The 26,016-nt window shown below is 43.2% G+C and overlaps 1 protein-coding gene across 8 annotated transcripts in view; it reads left to right on the top strand.

The window, feature by feature from the left end:
* The window catches only part of NELL1 (neural EGFL like 1), an 859,864-nt gene that overhangs the window by 778,201 nt on the left and 55,647 nt on the right, over positions 1 to 26,016 (top strand). For 6 of the 8 annotated variants that reach the window (XM_061610630.1, XM_061610631.1, XM_061610632.1 and 3 more), the window contains one exon: positions 18,130 to 18,270. The exons of the other annotated variants lie outside the window; for them this stretch is intronic. In XM_061610630.1, the coding sequence (XP_061466614.1) occupies positions 18,130 to 18,270 (141 nt within the window). The remainder of the gene's footprint in view (positions 1 to 18,129; positions 18,271 to 26,016) is intronic. 8 annotated transcript variants of the gene reach the window in all.

Below are 26,016 nucleotides of genomic sequence, written 5' to 3'. Positions count from 1 at the left end.
AAGTCCATAGACTCCAAATCTTTTTCCTGTTCCACGTTTGTTCCAATCTCCGGGGTCTCCTCTCTCACAGGGACCCCTGTTCCAGTCTCCAGGGTCTCCTCTCTCACAGGGACCCCTGTTCCAGTCTCCAGGGTCTCCTCTCTCACAAGGACCCCTATGTCTTTAATCTCCTGTGTCTCCAAACAATAGATTTTATTTCTAAAGTCCATAGACTCCAAATCTTTCTCCTGTTCCACGTTTGTTCCAATCTCCGGGGTCTCCTCTCTCACAGGGACCCCTTCCAGGGTCACCTCTCTCACAGGGACCCCTATATCTTTAATCTCCTGCGTCATTTTACTCAATTCAATTTTCAGCTCCTTACAACCCTGTCGCAGGTTTTGTTTCGTTATCTCAATCTCATCCATTATTTTCTGAAACATAGTTATTTCCAGATTCTCAGCCACTTCCTTAATTGCCATTTTAAAAGAAAAATATAGGAAAACCACTTCTTATTTCAGCAACAATTGGGTTAATACTCCAAACTTGGTGACATCACAGTATAAACAGAGCAGACAGCCTTATCTCTCCATAGTTAAGTAAACAAAATGCAGTTCCCAGGATCGAAACAATTAATGGCAGTCGTCAAGAAACAGATTCGTCAAAATAAAATAGACCAAAAAGAGAGTAGTCTCAGACAGTATAATATTCTTCAAAATAAAAATCTGGAATAGAAATCCCTCTTCTGTGTATATCTTTAGAATGCAAATCCAGGACAGCTTTTTGCAACAAAAACAGAGATAAGCTATTAATTAGTGCGTAGCAGAGAGAAGTTATGGCTCCCCAGTGAGATGTCAAAAACCGATCAATCTGGCAAATCTCTTTTAAACAGCAACAATTTAAGTCAAGTAAAAGAAAAATATAGAAAGAAGGGTGCTTGCCTGTTAGTGCGTTCTCTCTTAGAAGATAAGATGAACGTTCGCTTTAACAGATAGAGCTTGCTGTTGAAAATCCGTCCCACCTTCGTCGGCTGGACCTCGTCCCATAAATTAATGAGATCTGGTCGTCCCAACAAAAATAGGCTTTGAGGTTAATCTCTTCGTTTCTCCCTACCCGGGAGAAGTTTAATCAGTCAAAAAAAAAAGAAAAAACTGACTGATATATCTGAATAAGCTTCTTTTGAGGCAGGAGCCCGTCTCAAAAGCAGGCACAGGCTAAGTCACCCTTCCCGGAAGTCGTAATTTTAAGTGCTTTTGAATAGTCGCATCCTGGCTTAGGTCCAGAATTCCTGAAATACCCCCTCGTCCTGTATAAACCTCTATGTAGGTTGAGATCATATATAGAAGCCTGTTACGTCTCAATACAAACCCTTGGCCAGCAGTGGCAGAGCGGGATGGAATGATGGAGTCACTGCCTCCACAGGAGGGAGGAAATGATACTTTTGCAGAAACATCACTGACATCTTTTAACTAATTGCAAAACAAAGATAGTTTGAGCTATGCCCATGTGCTATTTACTTTATGGGTTGTTGTTTTTCAGAAGGTCAAAACATCAACCATTTTCCCGGAACATTCTGTAACACACTCTGTACATGTACTCTGCAGCACTTCATTCCACACACACAGACACACCAGACCAATCGCACACCAGACAATCATTCCTCAATCAACTTCAAACCAGCTGGCAATTTCCCTTTGACTATAAAGTTTTATCACTTTTACAGGGCTGTCCCTGGTGCAGAATCCCTTGTTCCCATGTATTCTGTTTTTCCCTTTTTCTATTTTCTGTTTTTATTTTTAAATACAAAACTGCTGGCATTAACTCATTATTTTGCTGTCTCTCTTTTTTTAGTCAGTTTGTTTGCCAATAAAACATTTCTTAAACCCTGTATGAAAACCCTTCCAAACCTTTGTTATCTCCAAAGTAACATCAGCAGAAAAATAGTTACATTTCCTAATCCTTCAGTTTAGCTCTCCACACACCTTTTCATGACATGACATTTGTAGCCTTAACTTCCCCTTCCCTGTAATGGGCTCATGGGGCTTTATTTAGAAAATACCTAGCTTTTGCACCAACGGATGCCTTTTTGCAACAACGGATGCCTTTTTGCAACAACGGATGCCTTTGCCCAACCCGCATCACCACCCCCCGGTGCCCAGAAATTCCAAGCAGATGAGGCACATTGGCCCCAAAGGCGGTCTGTATTCTGCCTCCAGGCCATATAGCCCTGAGCTGCAGGCCTCTGGAGCCGCCTATTCAAGCTGAATTTAGAAAGGATTTAGAGGGACGAGAGATCATATTGCAAACATACATTGGAGAATGGAATGGACCAAGGAATTTCAGAAGGAAATCACCCTGTGCTTTATAGATTACAGCAAAGCTTTTGATTGTGTAGATCATGAAAAACTATGGAATGCTTTGAAACAAATGGGAGTGCCACAGTATCTGATTGTCCTGAAACATAACCTATACTCTGGACAAGAGTAAGGAGAGAATATGGAGAAACTGATTGGTTCCCAATCAGAAAGTGTGTGAGGCGGGGTGTATTTTATCACCCTATTTGTTTAATCTATACGCAGAACATATCATAAGGAAAGCGGTATTGGACCAAGATGAAGGAGGTGTGAAAATTGGAGGGAGAAATATCAATAGTTTAAGATATGCAGATTATACCATACTACTAGCAGAAACCAGTAATGATTTGAAACGAATGCTGATGAAAGTTAAAGAGCAAAGCACAAAAGCAGGACTACAGCTGAACGTCAAGAAAACTAAATGATGATAGAAGATTTATGTAACTTTAAAGTTGACAATGAGGACATTGTACTTGTCAAGGATTATCAATACCTTCACTGAGCACTAAAGTCAGGACAATTTAGACCATGGTACTCATGATCTCTATGTATGGATGTGAAAGTCGGACAGTGAAAAAAGCGGATAAGAGAAAAATCAACTCATTTGAAATGTGGTGTTGCAGGAGAGCTTTGCGCATACCATGGACTGTGAAAAATACAAATAATGGGGTGTTAGAACAAATTAAACCAGAACTATTATTAGAAGCTAAAATGATGAAACGGATATTATCATACGTTGGACACATAATGAGAAGACATGATTCACTAGAAAAGACAATAATCCTGGCAAAAACAGAAGGGAGTAGAAAAAGAGGAAGGCCAAACAAGAGATGGATTGATTCTATTAAGAAAGCCACAGACCTGAACTTACAAGATCTGAACAGGGTGGTTCATGACATATGCTATTGGAGGTCACTGATTCATAGGGTCACCATAAGTCGTAATTGACTTGAAGGCACATAACAAAACATTTATCCCCCTGGGGTCCCTAATGCAATTCCATTTCCTACGTGGTACACTAAGTGCACTCCTGGCCAGTGCCGCTCAGTGGTCAAGAAGTCACTACAAGCCTGCCAGATAAGGGCCTGGCCCTTCAACAAACCCAAGTCATTATGCCCAAGGTGAATTACTAGAAACTGGGGCATAGCCCCATCCAAAGCTGGGTGGAACAACATGGGAAGGAGCCCATCCCAGTGCATCCTTTGGCGGCCAACCATTGCACTGAGGCCCCTTGACTAAGCCCCAGCTGTGTACTGAAGTGGAATTTTGACACCCTGCGGCCTGCCCAGAAAACCATACTATGGCCACAGAGGAGGATGTGCGCCCACTCCACTCCCTTCCAGAGGCCTGTCAAAAGCAAACAACAGCTTAGAACAATGACAATAACAATTCAACAGTTGGCTTTCTGGATCCCAGTAAGTGGTCTAATATAAGCTTTGTAAGCGCCAGAATGCCATCTGCCAACTGCATGCAGCCTCTCTTTTGAGAAACCCGGGCAGGCGACTATAGAAGCCACACCTATCTGGAAGGACTGCATCTCAAATTTGTGGGAGTTCACACCCAAGTTGTGAAGTGCGGCATTGGCCACCACCCAGAACTGATATTTGGTGAGGGGCTGGCCATCCCTGTATGTAGATAGGTACCTGGTCTGCAGTCCTAGAACTGCCATGAAGCACCGTAGGCCTGTTACTGTGCAGAGTTCTTCATGTTGGGAGAGGGATAGTATAATTATGTGTCCCTTATGCTGTTAGTCTGTCTTGGACCATTGCAGTTGTAGATGGGCCTGTTCCTCCTTCCAGCTGAGGTCAGAAATCAAGAGAGCCCAAAGGGCATGGTCCATTTTAGACCCTGCCACCACCTCCCCAATTTGAAAGGCCCCAAAAACAGGTTGAGGGCAGCCACGTGATATAGCAGTGCCTCGAAGGGGGAAGAACGTAAGTCCTTCCACTGTCCCTGTAGACCAAGTAATAGCTCTGGGGAAAAGGGGAGGCAAGCATCCGGGGGGGGCTGGGTGTTCACAAGTCCAACCCTCCAACGTTAGGCAAACTCAAAAATCACCCAAATAATCCTGGAAGCCCTGAACCTGCAGAAGCCACGGGAGCTAACTCCCAGCAGAGCAGGCAGAGTTGAACCGCCTGCCCCATAGGCCCACAGGAAGGAGTCACTGCCAACTGTTTAGCCAGGAGGTGGCCACTGTCTGTCCTATCCTCGGTCAGAGGCCTGGAGTGTGACATGAACTGCAGCCACAGGTTAGCGTCCTTCTTATGCTAAGGGAGGGAAGTATCGAAAGTCACCCGCATACGAAACGCCTTGTCACAGGTGAGCCAAGCCGCCCCTTGGAACTCAGAGTAGACACAGTAGATTTTCTTGTATCTTCCAGATCGGTATTAAAGTTTCATTTCTAACGTTAGCTCTTTTATGCAGATAGATAAATATATTACAGTTCTGACTCAAGGCAGTGATCTACTTTAAAATAATGCAGTGCTGCACTTCACTTTCCTAACATAATTTACATAACATTGCACTACTTGACCCCTTTCTTCATAATTCAGAGAAGCTAATAAGGACCCAGAGTTCCTCAAATTGTGAATGCTTTGCGAATAATCTACCCACCAGTTAACATCTATCTCCATAAATCTAAATCAAATATATTTTCAATGGTACTGTGCCACAGAAATGAACCACAGAAAATTCTATTGATTTTTGCAAATGAAGGAAGGAAAATTGAATTTAGACAGTTCAGGTGAAGATTGACCCAAGGAAGCAATCTTTGCATCAGCGTCCTAGGGAATTATAATATGAGGGGAGGGAAATAAAAGAGGGCTTTGTATGTAAATGACCTGCAGTTGGACTTACTCAAATAGGATTAAACTTGTTCTATCAGCCACAGCACATGAAAAGAACATGATAAACTGACTTGGAAAAGGCTTAATTTTCCAACTAGCACAACCCACACTAACGGACAACTAGATTTGTATTGCATTTGTATACTAAAATTAGCTTTCCAGCAACAGAGCAGCAACAGACGGAGCAAGAGCAGAGTTGAAAGTATAAACAACCTAAATATATCATAACACAAAAGGAAAAATGATGAGAACACATTGGGGCTGCTTGCTCCCTATGTCAAATGATCAGATATAGGTTTGTTCTAAAATAAATCCCAAACCACCAATTTTACATTTGTTTGTCTGGTAAGTTTAAAAAATAACAAGGAATTTGAGCTAAAAAGAAGAACAATTTTCCTTTCATTAGGGCATTTTGTAATATAAATGTGATGTAAATGGAGCTGGAACATTATTTGCAAAGCAAATAAAAATCTACAGAAGTAGATCACAAAACAGAGCTGGTGATCCAGATATATCTTGGCCCTGTTGCTGCTATAAAAGGTAACGTTACAAGATTATGCAAAGGCATGCATGCAACAGCATCCATCACATGGATCACATGATTATTATCTAGTACTTTACTTTTAACATTTCACTAAAGAACCTATATTATTTATTGTGCATTACTAATATTATGTCTGTTCTCTATTATATCCCCTCTTTTTCTGACGTTTGGACATTGCTGAAACATTTCTTACCATGGATATAGTACAGTACTAGGTCATTTATTAATCTGCCATATCATGAGAAACCATCAACTCATCAAATCAAGGCACATTGTTACTAGTATCAGGCCCATAAATCAAAGTTGCAATCTGCTTTGCCTTTCCAAGACCTCTGGTTGTTAGGTCAGGACCATTTGACCCTCTACCATCACATATTCCCTTTTCCAAGGCCTCCAGTTAATGCATTAGTTACCTTCTTACCCATGCTCATAGCATAACTGGTTTTCCTTGCATCTAGTATTCTCTCTCTCTCTCTCTCTCTTTCTCTCTCTCTCTTGTTGCTTCAGGACCACAATTCCAAGTTATGATTGCTGATCTAGTCTAATCTGGACCTACTGTGCAATCCATAACATACCCACAACTAAATGTTATTATTGAATTAATGCTTGTAAGACCCCTTTTTCTGCAGTTCACACCCATCCCAACAATTAAATTATTTGTGCAGTGAGCTGCAAACATTGAATCTCAAGATGACATCCAATGACAATGTATATCAAAGTTAAAACTTAACAAATACAATAACAAAACTCATCCATCAATAAAACCCAGACAGGCATACAAACACATGATATCACTAACAGCTATTCAATTAACACATCATAAGAACATAAGAACATAAGAAGAGCCTGCTGGATCAGGCCAGTGGCCCATCTAGTCCAGCATCCTGTTCTCACAGTGGCCAACCAGGTGCCTGGGGGAAGCCCGCAAGCAGGACCCAAGTGCAAGAACACTCTCCCCTCCTGAGGCTTCCGGCAACTGGTTTTCAGAAGCATGCTCCCTCTGACTAGGGTGGCAGAGCACAGCCATCACAGCTAGTAGCCATTGATAGCCCTGTCCTCCATGAATTTGTCTAATCTTCTTTTAAAGCCATCCAAGCTGGTGGCCATTACTGCATCTTGTGGGAGCAAATTCCATAGTTTAACTATGCGCTGAGTAAAGAAGTACTTCCTTTTGTCTGTCCTGAATCTTCCAACATTCAGCTTCTTTGAATGTCCACGAGTTCTAGTATTATGAGAGAGGGAGAAGAACTTTTCTCTATCCACTTTCTCAATGCCATGCATAATTTTATACACTTCTATCATGTCTCCTCTGACCCGCCTTTTCTCTAAACTAAAAAGCCCCAAATGCTGCAACCTTTCCTCGTAAGGGAGTCGCTCCATCCCCTTGATCATTCTGGTTGCCCTCTTCTGAACCCTTTCCAACTCTATAATATCCTTTTTGAGATGAGGCGACCAGAACTGTACACAGTATTCCAAATGCGGCCGCACCATAGATTTATACAACGGCATTATGATATCGGCTGTTTTATTTTCAATACCTTTCCTAATTATCGCTAGCATGGAATTTGCCTTTTTCACAGCTGCCGCACACTGGGTCGACATTTTCATCGTGCTGTCCACTACAACCCCGAGGTCTCTCTCCTGGTCGGTCACCGCCAGTTCAGACCCCATGAGCGTATATGTGAAATTCAGATTTTTTGCTCCAATATGCATAATTTTACACTTGTTTATATTGAATTGCATTTGCCATTTTTCTGCCCATTCACTCAGTTTGGAGAGGTCTTTTTGGAGCTCTTCGCAATCCCTTTTTGTTTTAACAACCCTGAACAATTTAGTGTCGTCAGCAAACTTGGCCACTTCACTGCTCACTCCTAATTCTAGGTCATTAATGAACAAGTTGAAAAGTACAGGTCCCAATACCGATCCTTGAGGGACTCCATTTTCTACAGCCCTCCATTGGGAGAACTGTCCGTTTATTCCTACTCTCTGCTTTCTGCTTCTTAACCAATTCCTTATCCACAAGAGGACCTCTCCTCTTATTCCATGACTGCTAAGCTTCCTCAGAAGCCTTTGGTGAGGTACCTTGTCAAACGCTTTTTGAAAGTCTAAGTACACTATGTCCACTGGATCACCTCTATCTATATGCTTGTTGACACTCTCAAAGAATTCTAATAGGTTACTGAGACAGGACTTTCCCTTGCAGAAGCCATGCTGGCTCTGCTTCAGCAAGGCTTGTTCTTCTATGTGCTTAGTTAATCTAGCTTTAATCATACTTTCTACCAGTTTTCCAGGGACAGAAGTTAAGCTAACTGGCCTGTAATTTCCGGGATCCCCTCTGGATCCCTTTTTGAAGATTGGCGTTACATTTGCTACTTTCCAGTCCTCAGGCACGGAGGAGGACCCAAGGCACAAGTTACATATTTTAGTTAGCAGATCAGCAATTTCACATTTGAGTTCTTTGAGAACTCTCGGGTGGATGCCATCTGGGCCCGGTGATTTGTCAGTTTTTATATTGTCCATTAAGCTTAGAACTTCCTCTCTCGTTACCACTATTTGTCTCAGTTCCTCAGAATCCCTTCCTGCAAATGTTAGTTCAGGTTCAGGGATCCCTATATCTTCCACTGTGAAGACAGATGCAAAGAATTCATTTAGCTTCTCTGCAATCTCCTTATCGTTCTTTAGTACACCTTTGACTCCCTTATCATCCAAGGGTCCAATCGTCTCCCTAGATGGTCTCCTGCTTTGAATGTATTTATAGAATTTTTTGTTGTTGGTTTTTATGTTCTTAGCAATGTGCTCCTCAAAATCTTTTTTAGCATCCCTTATTGTCTTCTTGCATTTCTTTTGCCAGAGTTTATGTTCTTTTTTATTTTCTTCATTCGGACAAGACTTCCATTTTCTGAAGGAAGACTTTTTGCCTCTAAGAGCTTCCTTGACTTTGCTCGTTAACCATGCTGGCATCTTCTTGGCCCTGGCGGTACCTTTTCTGATCTGCGGTATGCACTCCAGTTGAGCTTCTAATATAGTGTTTTTAAACAACTTCCAAGCATTTTCGAGTGATGTGACCCTCTGGACTTTGTTTTTCAGCTTTCTTTTTACCAATCCCCTCATTTTTGTGAAGTTTCCTCTTTTGAAGTCAAATGTGACCGTGTTGGATTTTCTTGGCAATTGGCCATTTACATGTATGTTTAATTTAATAGCACTATGGTCACTGCTCCCAATCGGTTCAACAACACTTACATCTCGCACCAGGTCCCGGTCCCCACTGAGGATTAAGTCCAGGGTTGCCGTCCCTCTGGTCGGTTCCATGACCAACTGATCTAGGGAATAGTCATTTAGAATATCTAGAAACTTTGCTTCTTTGTCATGACTGGAACACATATGCAACCAGTCTATGTCCGGGTAGTTGAAGTCACCCATTACTACCACATTTCCTAGTTTGGATGCTTCCTCAATTTCATATCTCATCTCAAGGTCTCCCCGAGCATTTTGATCAGGGGGACGATAGATCGTTCCCAGTATTAAGTCCCTCCTGTGGCACAGTATCACCACCCACAACGATTCTGTGGAGGAGTCTGCCTCTTTTGGGGTTTCGAGCTTGCTGGATTCAATGCCTTCTTTCATGTATAGAGCGACTCCGCCACCAATACGTCCTTCCCTGTCCTTCCGATATAGTTTATATCCAGGGATAACCGTATCCCACTGGTTTTCTCCATTCCACCAGGTCTCGGTTATGCTCACTATATCAATGCTCTTCTCTAAGACCAAGCACTCCAGTTCTCCCATCTTGGTTCGGAGGCTCCTAGCATTAGCGTACAGGCACTTGTAAGCAGTGTCTCTCTTCAAGTGTCTTTGGCACTTGTGGTTAGGCCTGTGGTAATTTTGCTCTTCTGAATTGATATCCTGTGCCCCTGCTCTCACAATGCCTACTTCTAGGCCTACCCCTTTTAAAATTTCATCATTTCTTTGGTTTTTATCCCAGGGGGGAGGTTTATTCCAAACCGGACCTTTCTCAGCTCCTGTCGGGTTTCCCCCCTCAGTCAGTTTAAAAGCTGCTCTGCTACCTTTTTAATTTTAAGTGCCAGCAGTCTGGTTCCATTCTGGTTCAAGTGGAGCCTGTCCCTTTTGTACAGGCCTGGCTTGTCCCAAAATGTTCCCCAGTGCCTAACAAATCCGAACCCTTCCACCCGACACCATCGTCTCATCCACGCATTGAGACTGCGAAGCTGGGCCTGTCTGGCTGGTCCTGCGCGTGGAACCGGTAGCATTTCAGAGAAAGCCACCTTGGAGTTCCTGGCTTTCAGCATCCTACCTAGCAACCTAAATTTTGCTTCCAGGACCTCATGGCTGCATTTCCCCATGTCGTTGGTGCCAACGTGCACCACAACCACTGACTCCTTCCCAGCACTGTCTACCAAACTATCTAAACGACGGGTGATATCCGCAACCTTCGCACCAGGCAGGCAAAACACCTTGCGGTCTACACGCCCATCACACACCCCACTGTCTATGTTCCTAATGATCGAATCACCCCCTACAAGGATCCCTCCACCCCCTGGAGATATATCCTCGGCACGAGAGGATAGCTGCTCATCCCCCAAGGAATGGGTCCCTTCTAAGGGATCGTTTCCCTCTTCCTCAGCTGGATGCTCTCCTTCCCCGAGACCATCGTTGTCCATGATAGCAGGAGAGCTATCATCGTTGGAGTGGGACACAGCTATAACGTCCCTGAAGGCCTCCTCCACACACCTCTCTGCCTCTCTCAGCTTTTCCAGGTCCGCCACCTTGGCCTCAAGGAAATGAAGTCGTTCCCGGAGAGCCAGGAGCTCATTGCACCGAGAGCACACCCACGACTTCTGTCCAACAGGCAGATAGTCGTACATGCTGCAGGCGGTGCAAAACACTGGAAAGCCCCCACACCCCTGCTGGCTTCTTACCTGCATAGTTTTGTTTAAGGTTTATTACGTCAATGGGTTGGAGACTGCGGTTTAGTTGAGGTCAGGGAACAGACGGGCAGAGTGGGGGGCCCTGGCCTCCTCGCCCTGCTGCCGAACTCGCTCTGCTGCTTAACTCGCCTTGACGCTTCGTCAGCTGGGGCTCCCTCTAGCTCGTGGAGCAGGCTCCCTCGCTAGGGTGCTCTGACTTTATATGTGTGGCTGGTTCCTCCCAGCTACTGCTGCCAGCCAATGATGTGTTACTTGAGGCTGATGGCTATCAGCTGGGGCTTAACTCTTTAGTATTCTCTCATCAATAGAGCTCAATCTCCCCATAAAGCTATAAACTGTCCAATTTCCATTAATCTTCAAGGACCAAAAATAATGATATTAAAATATGATGAAATAATATCAGAGCATGATAAAGACATTAAATGTGTTAAAAGGACCTGGAGAATCGCAAAATCTTTACCTGCTATTGAACAGAAATTAAAGTAGGCGTCAGCAAGCCTTTCTAGGGGAACATTCCACAGATGGAGTAGGAGGCACTGCCAAAGATGCCTTTATCTCTTTGACCAATTCCCCATACCTCATTGTGAAGGGGCACTTAGAGGAAGGGCCTCCATTAATGATCTAAAGTAAGGTCCCCAACCTTTTTGGGTCCAGGGCACATTTGAAAATCTAAGAAACTGTCATGGGCACTAAAAAATAGCCATTTCATAGAAGAAAAACTGGTGATGTTCAGAACCCAATAAGTGAAACATCTATCCCCTGTAACAACATAACAAGTAACATAAAAAAGCAGGCAGCCTGCCAACCAACAGCAAAAAAGGTAAACAACTCCATCTTTCTTTTTTTAATGGGAGAGGCAGGGGACCTTGGTAGGCACCTGTAATGTTCATGGGTGCCACATTGGGAAGCCCAAATCTAAGGGTAGGGTATTTGTGTATGGGAAGGCTGATATGTTTATAATGCCTGGTCCCATTTAACACTCTTGCTACCATATTCTTCCTGAGCCATTTCTGAACTGTCTTTAAAAGCAACCTCATGTACAATGCATTATTTATTTATTTATTTATTTGATTTTTATCCTGCCCTTCCTCCCAGCAGGAGCCCAGGGCGGCAAACAGAAACTCTAAAAACACTTTAAAACATCATAAAAAGACCTTAAAATACATTAAAACAAAACAACGTTAAAAACATTTTTAAAAAGCTTTAAAAACATCTTTAAAAACAACAAAAAAGGTTAAAAACATATTATTAAAGAAAACATATTAAAAGCAATTCCAACACAGATGCAGACTGGAATAGGTCTCAACTTAAAAGACTTGTTGAAAGAGGAAAGTCTTCAAAAGGCACTGAAAAGATAACAGAGATGGCGCCTGTCTAATATTTAAGGGGAGGGAATTCCACAGGGTAGGTGCTGCCACACTAAAGGTCTGTTTCCTATATTGTGCAGAATGAACCTCCTGATAAGATGGTATCTGCAGGAGGCCCACACCTGCAGAGCGTAGTGATCAACTGGGTATATAAGGGGTAAGACGGTCTTTCAGGTATCCTGGTCCCAAGCTGTATAGGGCTTTGTACACCAAAACTAGAACCTTGAACTTGGCCCGGTAGCAAATGGGCAGCCAGTGCAATTCTTTCACCAGCGGCGTGACATGTTGGTGATACCCTGCCCCAGTGAGCAGTCTCGCCGCTGCATTTTGCACCAGCTGCAGCTTCTGGACCAACCTCAAGGGCAGCCCCACATAGAGCGCATTACAGTAATCCAGCCTGGAGGTTACCAGTGCATGGACAACAGTGGTCAGGCTATCCTGGTCCAGAAATGGCCGCAGCTGTCTTACCAGCCAAAGCTGGTAAAAGGCACTCCTAGCCACTGAGGTCACCTGGGCCTCTAACAACAAAGATGGATACAGGAGCACCCCCAGACTACGGACCTGCTCTTTCAGAGGGAGTACAACCCCATCCAAAGCAGGCAACTGACTGATTATCTGAACTCGGGAACCACCAACCCACAGCATCTCCGTCTTGCTAGGATTCAGACTCAGTTTATTGGCCCTCATCCAGTCCACCACTGAGTCCAGGCAGCGGTCCAGGGCTTGCACGGCCTCTCCTGATTCAGATGTTATGGAGAAATAGAGCTGGGTATCGTCAGCATACTGCTGACACCTCACCCCAAAGCTCCTGATGACTGCTCCTAAGGGCTTCATATAGATGTTAAACAGCATGGGGGACAAGATGGTACCCTGTGGCACCCCACATCACAACTGCCAGGGGGCCGAAAGACAGTCACTCAATGCTATTCTCTGAGAGCGACCCTGGAGATAGGATCGGAACCACTGTAAAACAGTTCCCCCTATACCCAGTTCACCAAGTCGGCCCAGAACGATACCATGGTCAATAGTATCAAAGACTGCTGAGAGATCAAGTAAGAATAACAGGGTCGCACTCCCCCTGTCCTTCTCCCGATAAAGGTCATCCATCAGGGCAACCTAGGCCAATTCAGTCCCATAACCAGGCCTGAACCCAGACTGGGATGGGTCAAGATAATCTGTTTCATCCAAGAGTACTTGCAATTGCTGCGCCACAATCCTCTCAATCACTTTCCTTAAAAAGGAGGTATTCGCAACCAGTCGGTAGTTGTCACAAATCAATGGGTTCAAGGTGGGCTTTTTCAGGAGTGGTCGGATCACCGCCTCTTTCAAGGCACCTGGAACCACTCCCTCCCGCAATCATGTGTTGACCACACTCTGGATCCACTCCCTCAAACCGCCTTGGCAAGCTCTAATAAGCCAAGAAGGGCAAGGGTCGAGAGGACACATTGCTGGCTGCATCATCACAAGCACCTTGTCTACATCATCAGGCTGCATCAACTGAAACTGTTCCCAAGAAGTTGCAGCAGATGTTGCACTGGACACCTCATTGTGGACTACAGTAGATGTAGAGGGGGCATTGTGACGTCCTTCCCCAGCACCACCAGTGAAGCTCTCACTTGTGGCTGCCAGCAGACAGGAACATCAGGTTTTCTTCTTACCCTTGACAGCTCTAACACAGATTTCATCAAATCCCCCTGCTAGGCCTTACTACCCCACACTCTATCCCTTTTAGCCAATAGACTGTGCCTTAGTCTCTGCCAGGCTATCTCGATACCTTGTGTCTATGGGTATAGGTAATTCACAATCCCCCCCCGCAGCCTCTTGTCTCTGAATCATACAGCCCTGGGTTTCTCTGTGGGACTGGATACACTTTCCTCCGATCCCCCACTGCCACCATTCAATACAACTGTTCAGCCTTGGTTACTTTGCTATTCCCCCTGGTATGTGTTCCCAGCTGAAGGAATCAGGCTTATGTTTAACCAAGAAAGTATGTATTAAGAATTAGAAATAACAAGATTACTTTTAGAATGTTTCACAAGCGTATGGTTTCATCTATATTCTGTTAGGTACTTGACTTCTTACTAATTGCCTCAGAACTCCAACTCACTCTCAACACCACCAAACCTCAAATCTCCAACCTCTCTCTCAACCTCTCAAACACCCCCCAGATTCAACTGTCATTCTTCCATTTATACTCCCAGCCATTCAAACGCTCAGCCAATCATCCAGCATTCTACTACTCATGTACTCCCCCCTCCTCTTTCACTCCACTTACCATATGTCTTCTATATAAACAGCACTTACCATATTTACAATATAAGCAGGAACATCACAGGCATCAAGACTGCTACGGAGGCGAGCAACTTTACCCTCAAAGTGCCTTGCAAACAATTCACAGTGGGCTTCCGAAGGGTCTAAAACTCCATTTCCTGGAGTTGATGTCAACAGGCTCCTGACAATACGGAAATGCTCCACCGGACGGCTATTTTAGGATGCGATGGAGGCAGAGAAGTGGGCCTTCTTTTCCGCCCTCACTGCCACACAGTAGGCACGGTTACGATGTTTTACTCATGCCCGATCAACCTCACAGCATGTCTTTCGCCACTTGCACTCTAGCTGTCGTCCAGCCTGTCTTATTGCTCACTGGTGTACCATGGTTTTGCATTACAGTAATCCAAATAGGAAGTTACCCAAGCATGGGTCATTCGTGCCTGATAGGGCCATAGCTGGGACATCAGCTTAAGTCAATAAAAAATACTCCAGGCCTCCAGTAACAGTGATGGATCCAAGAGCATATGGATCCTTTAGGGGGAGTGCAACCCATCTAGAACAGGTTGATTACCATACATCCAGACAAAGGAACTACCTGCTAACTTGTCTAGGTTGGGCTTCAATCTGTTAGCTCTCATAATGTCCATTACCAAAGCCAGGGACCAGTCTAGGAAGAAACTGTGTTGCAATTGACACCACACATTCCAAATGCCTGACCTCATTCAGAAGTTTGTCATGCCTCCATTGGATGAGTCCTCAGAAGAAGCTCCAAGCCAGGCTGGATCATAAAGGAGCAAAGGAGGAAGAGGAGGCTTCCTTGCATGGCATGCTCTGCTGCAGGGCAAGCAGCAGGGACTCTGGAGCCATGGCAGGAATGCCCCCAATAAACTTACAGACAGAGTTTGGCATTCCTTCTGTCTCTATCCTGCCTGATTCCTCTGTCACCATAGTCTCTCTGTTCAGGTTTTGTTTTACTTTAAAAGGGTGAGGCCAAGAGGGAGGAGGAGTGTGGTTTGAGGAGGAAAGCAAGAGGGCAAGGGGCCCCCTGATAGCCTTTGCCCATGGGCCCCCAGAAACCTGGAGCCGGCCCTGTATGCTCCTACTTGCCGCCCTGGGAAGGGTGGGATATAAATCAAATAAATAAATAATATGCAGCTAGCATACAACTATGGAATTTCCTTTTCATGGATTCTTACCAAAGTTTGTGGGCAGTAAAAAGAAAAAACATAAATGTGCTTTGGGGTCGTACAGAATCCCATCACTTCTAAATTTTATTTCATTTGTATTTATTTTAAAAAAATCTTAATCTGCTTTTTCAGAGCTCCAAGCAGTTTACAAAATAAAACAAATGTAATATTCCATTAAAAACAAAAATATCAGATTTTTTGGATTTTATTGTTGAATAGTGTTTTATGAACTTTTGCGGTATTTGATTTCTGATTGTTGTGTTCTCTATGTTGGTATGAGAGCCAGTGTGGTGTAGTGGTTAAGGGTGCTGGACTATGACCTGGGAGACCAGGGTTTGAATCCCCATGTAGCCATGAAGCTCACTGGGTGACCTTGGGCCAGTCACTGCCTCTCAGCCTCTGAGGAAGGTAATGGTAAACCATCTCTGAATACGGTTTATCATGAAAACCCTATTCATAGGGTCACCATAAGTCGGGATCGACTTGATGGCAGTCCATTTCCATTTTATGTTGGAAACTACCTATTCTATACATTGAGAGATGTGTGTTTCTTCCCTTTGGACAAGATCAAGAACTGTCAGAAGGTGAAGTACTTCCCCCCTCCCACTCTTTTGAAAATCTGAGGGTGCTCTAAGCCTGGCCTCTTTGTTAGAACCAGTCTTTAGTGTGAGGGGTGATGTTGATATGGGACAATTTAAATTTTGTATATAATATGTAGTATTTACACTTAATAAACCCACCATGAAACATCCCCTTCACCTGCTAAATAAATAAGCACTGTCAGGTCTGAGATGACTGTTTGCCTATTGATGGTAGGGAATGTGGAAAGAAGGTGATCATGAATTAACTGGGTAAATGGGTGCTTGCTGGTGCACTTATACATGTTTGGACTGAGACCAGAGTCACTGCTTTATTCAGGGTATTTTGCTCCCCTGCAGCAGCTTCTTACTTTGGGAGTGAGAGGTCAAATATTAAAAACAAATTCACGAACACCTTACGCTATACTGTAGGGATGGGGAACCAGTGGCCTGCCAAATGTTGCTAGGCTACAACTCCCATAATCCCTAAACATTGGCTGTGCTGGCTGGAGCAGAAGGAAGTTGGGAGTCCGACAAACTCTGGAGGCCCACAGGCTCCGCATCTGAGCTATACAGGCTGACAAGGCATTTTCTAACTATTTATTAAGGACAATTTTGCTAGCATTTACAATGGATTTTTCTGGCCAAGGCATCCAAAAAGAAACTAAAGCAATATGTCTCACTTTGCTATCAGGCGATTTACCCTAGCAGCTAAAATTTGGCCAGAAGAAAACTAATTTTCTTATCCTGCTCAGCTATAATACCTGTGCTGAAGGTTATGAAATGGCTACACACAAACAACTATCCAAGCTAACATTGCCAGATTTTTGGGGGGTGTGTGTTTCCTCCTTCTTTTCTTTCTGGGTAGAAATGCTAAATGACCCTTGCCAGTACTGGGACTGGTTTCATGGGTTCCTAATACTAACCTCACAGAAGTAACATTTGAGCTGGAGAAGAATTAGTGATGTACTCTTCTGTATCTAGTGAGTTCTAAACCCCCCCCCCCGCATGACAGTTTTGCATAACCAGGAGAAAGCTCATAGATCCTTTCCTGATTGCCCAAATCTGGGAAAAGCAACCAGGGAACAGGGAACTTGAACCCTCCCATGATCCATGGCTGACTTTGTCAGATGCAACCACAACAGCAGGTGAAAGAAACCTGACCACCCCTAAAGAGGACAGTATTGCCTGAAGGGTCCTCTGTGTGAGGTAGGAAGTCCTCCCTATCAACCTGTTTAATTCCCTCTGTTCAATATAATGGAGACATATTGCAACATGAGAATTGCATAATAGATTTAAATGGCTGAAGCTATGGTAATTTCTGGAGGAAGAAAATGACACACACACACCACACAGAGATTTCCAAGAGTTCTCTGTTGGGGCCAACATAGGTTCCCACACCGCCAGCAGTGATCCTGCAAATCTGTACATTCTAACAAAGGTCTGATTTTAAATTCACAAAGTTTACACATTCATTTCAGTCATTACCGTATTCATAGCTTGTCATTTTGGCATATATTTAATTTAATAATTTAACATTTGAATGTACCACTGCTACACAAGAATAAGGAGCAGTTTTCTAGGTAATGATTTTTTTAAAACAAAAATCCTTCTTAAAACGTTTAATCACATTCCAAATCTTGATAGTAATTAACAATATATGCAAATAATGGAATTAAAGAGTTCAAAGCAAGGTGTTTCATCTGACCAGTTAAAAGATGGACTGTCACTAAAGCTTTTTTTTTGTTGGCTCTTGATAAAATCCTGATGGAACTTTCCTGCATTCATTTTAAAGGATGTGAATGTTGAGCCCTCATGACTGCAGAGAGTGAACTTTGAATATAGGATGGCAAAATTCCAGTGTGCTGTTAAGTGCCAGAAGGTTGTCCACTTGTTCATTAAAATGTGTTATGTTATGTTATGTTTTGTTTTGTTTTGTTCTCTCTCTCTCTCTCTCTCTCTCTGTGTGTGTGTGTGTGTGTGTGTGTGTTTAGGAATCTAAAATGTTGGTGTCAAAGGAAATTAATATCCTGGCTGGCTTGTGTTTTTCTCTGAGGCAGATATTGATGAGTGTGCAGAGGGCATCATTGAATGTCACAACCATTCATGCTGTGTTAACCTCCCAGGGTGGTGCCACTGTAAGTGCAGAAGCGGTTTCCATGACAATGGAACCTATTCACTTTCCGGGGAGTCCTGTGTTGGTAAGCAAAGAACAGCAGAGAAGTTATGTTATTGTTCTGCATGGTGTCCTGTCCTGACTACTAGGAACAGTCTGTCATGTCTGAAGACAATATTTAATGTGCTAAACTTAAGATGTAACCAACCATTTGTTTAAGCTCAGCACTGTACTGTGTAATATAATTTAAATATTATTACAAGAGAGATGAACCATCAAATCTCTGAATAGTAATATAGAAAATGGGCATTTAGAGGTCATATTGGCAATTTGCCTTCCTTTGTCATATTCGGTGAACCACTTAACACAAAATAGCCTGTCTATGTTGCTTTATGCTGCATAATCTATAGCACAGGATCCCAAACTGTGGTCTGCAGACCACCAGTGGTACTTCAGCTTCATTTTGGAGTGTGACATATTACTGGGTTTGAAAAGTGCCCTCCCCCAGCAGGTGGAGTGGTAGCAATCTCTGTTACCGAGCCCAACAACTCTAGCTGCAGTAGTTGTAGAAAGCAGGTAGTCTGTCTCTCCCTCTTCACCGCTGGCGTCAATTCTGGTGACCCTTCCCGCCCTTGTTCTCTTCAGGTGTTCATGCGTGAGTGCCTGTGCACCAAGGCAGTCATGGAGTCAAATCAAACAAGTGCTCTTCCTTCCTTACAACTGCTGTCATTTCCCTCCTATACACTCCACACATCTTTTCCTTCCCCTTCTAGGCCTCTTTAATGTACCATCACTATCCCTTCAAAGCAAAAGTGTTCTTTCTCAGCAGCCTGGACATTCTCAGTACGAGCGAAGGAGGGGGAAAATGAGATTTCAAGGCTGTGCACCATGTTTACTTGCAGATAAATGCCTCCATTCGAGGAAAGATACGTGGGATTTTAAGGCTGCAGCCCTATGCTCATCTACTGTTGACATCTGTGGAGCTTACTTCTGAGTAAATATGCATAGGATTGGCTGAATGATGAGGTCTGGGAAGAAAAAGATAAAACTGAGATTATTTGAAGAAGGGAAGGGCGGAGGAGGAGAAAGGGAAATACTGACTGGCTTTAAGGAATTCTGTAGATAATGGAGATCACAACCGTGGAGTGCTTTGAGTACTTGCCTTTTGCAACCAATCCCACCTATGCACACAAATCCCTCAGCAAATTCCTCCAATTTTTGTTCCATATATATTCATTGCATTAGTCATATTGATTTTTATTTGTATTTTATTGCTTATTTTATTTGTAATATATTGTATTACAATTTGAATTCCATAGATTTTAATACAACATATAAGAAATAAAAGAAGGAATAAAAATACAATTAAAAACCATAGCATCTAGCACAGTGCATGACGATTGCCTCAATAGGCAGAAAAATCATTGTGGTCCACCAAGTCCCTGGGAAATTTTCAAGTGGTCCATGGGGGGGGAGAGTTTGGGAACCCCTGATCTATAGGATATAAATCATTAATGTACAACTTTTCCAGTTACCAGTTTTAAATTTTCAGCACAATGATTTAGCAATGCATTATAAAACATCCCAGGGCTGGCCAGAAGCAGATAGGTATGTTGAGCTAATGGGCAGTGATGGCTGGCAGAGAGAGACAACCTCCAGGACAAAATCTCCTGAGGCTGAGCCTGTTTTGGCAGGTTTGGGTGTCTGCTAGTGTGCAAAGTTGGTGGAGGTGACTGCTGGTGCTGACCAATAGCTCAAGTTTACTATGAAAGGCTTAGAAAAGGCTCACTGCCCCAGTTGGTGCATGCCTCTCCTATGTGCATATCTGCGAGAGAAAGGTGTATTAGTGTCTATGTGGTGTATTTATTTATGTATATAACTTTATTTAGGCTATGTATATACTGCTTAATTTCAGTAATCTCTGATTGGTGTATAGTAAACCTAACAAATACAATAGCGATCAAATCAGTTTAAAACTAACTATAAAATCAGAAATGACTTAAAATGCCTGCTGAAATTTTAAAAAAAGTCTTCACTGGGCATTGTAGGTTCAACAGGGAGGGGACCTGTCTGATTTCAGCTGGGAGCAATGGGGTTCTATGTGTCTTGTGTAAGAGAGTGTCCTGCATGTTCCTTATATCTGTCTGTGTGGCTTGATCTTTAGTCTGTGACTGAGCTTGGCTTTTCTTGAGTTAACGTCCCTGCATGTAGGTAATTTCCTGCTCTTTGTTTGTGGCACAGTTGTACATCAAGCAGGCAAATGCTGACTGTGCCATATATTTTTGTGAAGACCGGAGAGGTCTGGCCTGGAGGTAATGGAGGAAGACCATTCCTTGTTTTGTTCAGTAATTGGCTGCTACCACCGAGAAGCAGCCAAAAAGGAATGGGGCACTACTCCTTAACAAATGGAGATGCAAAATGGCAACCAATACAGGAAAGGAACAAAACGAGCCTGACAGGAGCTGCATATCTGCATGAGCTGACAGAGCTGTCAACTGCCTCAGTTGCCGCCTCATGTCTTCCTTAGGTGAAGATGCATGCCTCTGCCCTCTCAGCTGCTGCCCAGTTGAGAACTGCCCCAGGCCTTGCCAACTCTGACAGCAAGTTTAAAAGGAAAAGTTTAATGTTAATATAAAAGAAGCACATTTTATGTAAGTGTGAAGGGCATGCAGACTTTAGCAGACACCTTGTGCTTCCCAGTCACTGCATGCAAGTATTTTGGAGGGAAAAACTCATTTGCACATGATGCAGACTTTGTGCGTAACACATTAATTCTCTGCAGATATTCTTAATGTATATTTTGGGGGCAGGAGGACAGCAGGCTCTCCTCACAATGTATGTGCGTTCATTGTACCTTCTGAAAAGAGCCCTGGATGTTCAGATGCTGCTCTATGCATTGAGGGCTCTTTTCCTTATGTTTGAGAATGATGGAAAAGAAGGGTTTCCAAGCATGCAGAGAATAGCTCTCTACAGGTAACAATATAGTGTGAATATACACGTGTCAGGGGTGCAGCTTGCTTTTGCAATGTTCTCCTCTTTCACTTTGTTCATTAGACAAATCTGGAAAGGACTAAGACATGTGGATTTTGTGACCCTAAAATTAACAGTGCATTATAGACTACTTCTCCCAGGCAAAGCCCATCCATCCATGCCATCCACTACCAAGCTACCAAGTTCATAGCTGCAGTATCCACATTTCATTCTCAGAAAATCCCTTACATTCCGTAAGTCTAGTCTACCAAATACCAATTATGTTTAGAGGTTTTCCTGCCTTGGTTAAAGTGGAAATTACGTCTTGTTAATGAGTGAGTTTCAGCCTGGACAGCTGCAACACTACGGAACAGGGAGCGATCCATGGTGAGATTTCTAAAATGAGTGGTGCTGGGGCTGAAGTCTCTCTGGATGTTATAAACTGTTCCCAGAAAGCCCTGATCCCCAAACTCAGTTATCTGGTGGATGAATTGTGGATACGTAGTGATGAGGGAAAGACGCTCCTATAATCAGGCTTCACTTATTTTTTTCGTGTTCCGTAACCGAGCCCTGACATTGAAAACTGGATAAGCCCTGGTAAGTTCTGATTCAAATGAAACTTTCAGTTGAAACATTTTTCCTTATTAAGTCTAGATTTCAGTGTATTCACACATATACTCTTCTAGTTTATCCAGTCACTTTTAGATTCAGGCCACCATTCCTGTACCAGTCATCCCAAACTGCTTTGTATATTACCAAGGAAAAGTACATCTTCTGTCTCTGGGCTTCTTTGAAAGAGCCCTGCTGCTCACATCCTTCAGTCCAACCAAATTTCAATTCGAGATGGCCAATGAATTGCATGCTGGAAGAATTTCCCTCCAGCATTCTAAAATCATTGTCCTCCAAGGCTGGTTTGAGCTGGAATTTTAAAACTAAAATATTTGGACCTATATGCTACTTTTAATTGTTTTAATTGTTTTTTCACACTCCTGTACTTAGAGCAGTAGACTCTTTAAACCACCTTATATAATTCTATAAAAGTCCTCTGTTAAATTTTATCAGATAGTTTAAATATGTGAAAAATGTGGCGGCGAGACTGCTCACTGGGGCAGAGTATCATCGACATGTCACCCCACTGCTGAAAGAATTGCACTGGCTGCCCATTTGCTACCGGGCCAAGTTCAAAGTTCTTCTTGTGCTGTACAAAGGCAGCTTGCAAGCTCCCTCCCTGCTATCCGCGGCAGCTACTCACTGATTGCAGAAGGAGAGCGCTGCTACTCCCCCACCCTATCAAGAGGCCCCTCTGGAACCCCCCACCTGTCAATAACATGATGCCATCATGTCATCACATGACTGACATGCAGGTTGTCATAGCCACTTCTCAAAATTCCTTGTGTGGTGTTCTCAAGCACCTAAGAGCCAAGTGGTTGTCGGGTGTCTGGAACTTGTAGCCCTAGCAAAGCACTTGTTTTATACAGACATTGGCTCTGAGAGGGACGTCTTTGTCATGAAGGGAAAAAAGCAGGTCTGCATGTTTTCACTGCACATGCCTCTTCCCAGGGAACAGGTGTGGGCCGCAAAAGCAAGCAGACCCTTTTTTTCCTGATGCTTCCTTTGGCTGTGTGCATCTGTTCCCAAGATAGAAGAGGCATGCACAGTCAAACAGAGCAGGATTTAATCCTCACTCATCAGCTGTCAAGTAGGGTTAAATATTGCTGCTTTGAATTTCTGCAGCCCAGAAACAAACCCCACTCTCCTACCCATTAGCTGATGCCACTAGTGATGCCAGCTGATTGACAGGTGGGCGTCATCTGGGGGGAATGGCCTTGTGGGCCAAATTGGACCCCTAAAGGGCCAAGATTGGCCCATGGGCCAGAAGCTCCACATCTGTGACCTCCTCCATTTCTTAGGCAATTGGTTCCATTTTTTAACTGCTCTTACCATCAAGAAATTTCTCCTTATGTTCAACTGAAATTTACCATTCTGTAGCTTAATCCCATTGGATGTAGTCCTGTCCTCTGGGGCAACAGAGGACAAATCTTAGCTCTCTTTTATGTGACAGTCCTTCAGGTATTTGAAAAGTGCTGTCATACATGTACAGTTCTGAGGGAGAAAAAATAAAAGTTTACTGTGTCCTTTAAATGAATGGGGAACAAATCTGAAAATTATGTGATTGCTATATCATTTTTCAACTACATTGAAATGTCTGCATGGTAATATTCAACAAAATAATAGGAAGTACTTTATATATCTCTGCTAGTAATGCTTCATACACATCCACCAATCATAGTTGGACCAGTAAAAGATACTTTAGTTATGTTGTAGTTTTAAACAATTTAAAATAGCTGCCTAAATGGTACTAAACCATTGCACTTTTTGATATTAGTAGGAATGCAGTGCAAGATTTTAGAAGACTTAGTAACCAAGCCATACTAGTTTTTTGTAGTTTTCTGTCCTGAACTGACTGTTGCTATAAGGCAATGTGTGTCCATTAAATCCACAGGAGTAGATTTCATAGTCATGATTATATCTAAAACAACACATTTCACAGCATTTCATGGCTTTAATAGATAATTCACTAATAGGCAAAAAACCTTGCAGTTTAAGAACGTACCTATAGCCAACTGATATTTCTATCAAACTTTAAAAAGTAGGAAAATTAGGCAGCTATAGTGAATGCACCGGGGGAGCAGGAGACCTGAGCTCTTCTCTGAGATATTGTACTGCCCTACAAATTTGTCAAAATGCAAACACAATTTTGGCTGGTCTTTCACAGTCCAATCCACTTCCTGTGTAGCTTGGAAGAATTTGGTAACGTGCCTCTGAGCATATGGTGAGTGATGGCAACACCTGCCATCTCCAAAGATGGAGATTTACATTTTTGTATGTTTGTTGGTGTTCTTCTTTGCTTCTTTCCTGTGTTACTACTGTTTCCACAGAGAATCTAACCTAGAAAATTATATTTCACTCATTATTCATCCTACAAATCTCTGTCAAATTTATTTAATTTCAAAGCCTTTTTATTGGTCAATGTCATATGATGGTGTTTCAAACTGGTGGTTATGTTCTATTTCTATTTTGGGTTCATCGACAGTTGAATCTGAAACTGCAGTTTGATGTAAAATCAGACTATTGCAATATGTTGCTGCTTGAGCAATGACTCTAGCTGTTGGAACAAACAAATGTGGCCTGCCCAAAATGCATGTTTTCAGCCTGCTATGCTTAAACCACTCCACTTAAGGAAAGGTGGGCATGATCAATTATAAAAATAGAGCACACCTAGAATTTTGCTAGAATATATTTCACTACCCACTGTTTTATCTTGTGCAAACTGAGACTCTCTTCATGTCCTTTGGAGACTATTCTGCAGAATAGTCAGAGCCATTATTCCACAATTGTTTTTGGAGTTTTTTTAGTATTGCAAAGTGTTGTTGTACTTCACATATTCACAGAAATAGAAGCGAAAGAAAATGATTCACTATAGGGAACTTCACTAAAATTGCAAAGTAAATCAAAGATATTTAAAGTGACTATCTGAACTATATCAACTGTGTTAATATTGTTGCTTCCTCCCTGCTAAAACAAAATCATACTAAAGTAGTTCTAAAGTATACTAAAGTAGTTCAGACTCAGGAACAACTTATTTCAATCATTTTGTGGTGCTAAAGTTGGCACTAGTTATTTTACCCCATATTTTTTACACAGTAAAGTGATCTTATGAAATAATTCTTATACATGAAGAGTATAACTGAGAGTGGGGAAATCACCTTGCACTGGCTGCCAGTATCCTACCAGTTCCATTTCAGGGTCCTGCTCTTAGCAAAGAAAGTCCTAAACAGTTTGGGGTCAAGGTATCTGTTATAGCATCTTCTCCAAGTACCCCACATTCTATGGTATGCAAAAGATGACCTGCTCATGGTTCCACCCTTAATTGAGTTAAGCAGGGTGAGGACCTGAAAGAGAGCATTTTCTGTGGTGGCACCCCACTTGTAACTTTCCGTCCCAGGGAACCTTCAGATTGCTGCCCCCTCCCCCAGGTAAGTCACTTAAACATCATTTGAAGACATGTTTACTCAGGCCTTGAGATGATAGTTGACAAAATACCTAGTGTTAAGCACCCTATAATCGGTTTGGTTGTTTTGCTGCTCTTTTAAAAAAAAATTATGATTTGAACTGTGTTTTAAGGTTGCATGTAATGTATTTTATTATTCTAAGCTGCCCTAGGCTCCTAAGAGAGTGTTGGAAGGCAAAGCTGGGGTCCCAATCCCGGGGAGCTGGATCCCGGAGAGTTGGGAGAAGAGTATTCGGATGGATGGCAGAGGGAAGGGGGAGGAACTTCCCCCCTTTGGAGCGAAGACGAAACAGAGGAACTGCCAGTGATAAGGTCGCTTAGCAACAGGGAGCCTGAGCCCTCCCTGGACATTCTCACGCCTCCCCCTCTTTCAGGCTCAGAGCAAGAGGGGGAAGAGGGAGGGCTGCTCACAGCCGAAAAGCGGGGAGGCAGTTTACCATCAGCCCCTCCCCTATCCCCCATCCTGGAATCGGAAACTTCAGAAGAGGAGGGGGTGATGCTTCCCCCCTCACCGCGCACACGCAGACAGCTGAAAAGACAGGAGAGAAGGGGGGAAGGCAGGCAGTACCTGAGGGGCAGTTAAGGAGGAGCGAAAGATTGCGCGCCCGTTTGGCCCCTTCTTAAAGAACAGGCGGGAAGAAGTCCCTTGCTCTGTCAACTTTCTCCCAATGCCGCAGGACCTGTATCCCTGTATTGCTTCATGAGAAAACGCAGTCTTTGTTTGGACATTACCCTAATAAAACACGAATTAACCACAACCGCTGGTCTAGTTCCTGAGTCGCATCCTGG

Source organism: Rhineura floridana, chromosome 2 (assembly GCF_030035675.1).
Source record: "Rhineura floridana isolate rRhiFlo1 chromosome 2, rRhiFlo1.hap2, whole genome shotgun sequence".
NCBI lineage: Eukaryota > Metazoa > Chordata > Lepidosauria > Squamata > Rhineuridae > Rhineura > Rhineura floridana.
The sequence above is the reverse complement of the archived record's forward strand: the minus strand, read 5'-3'. Positions and strand labels throughout refer to the sequence as shown.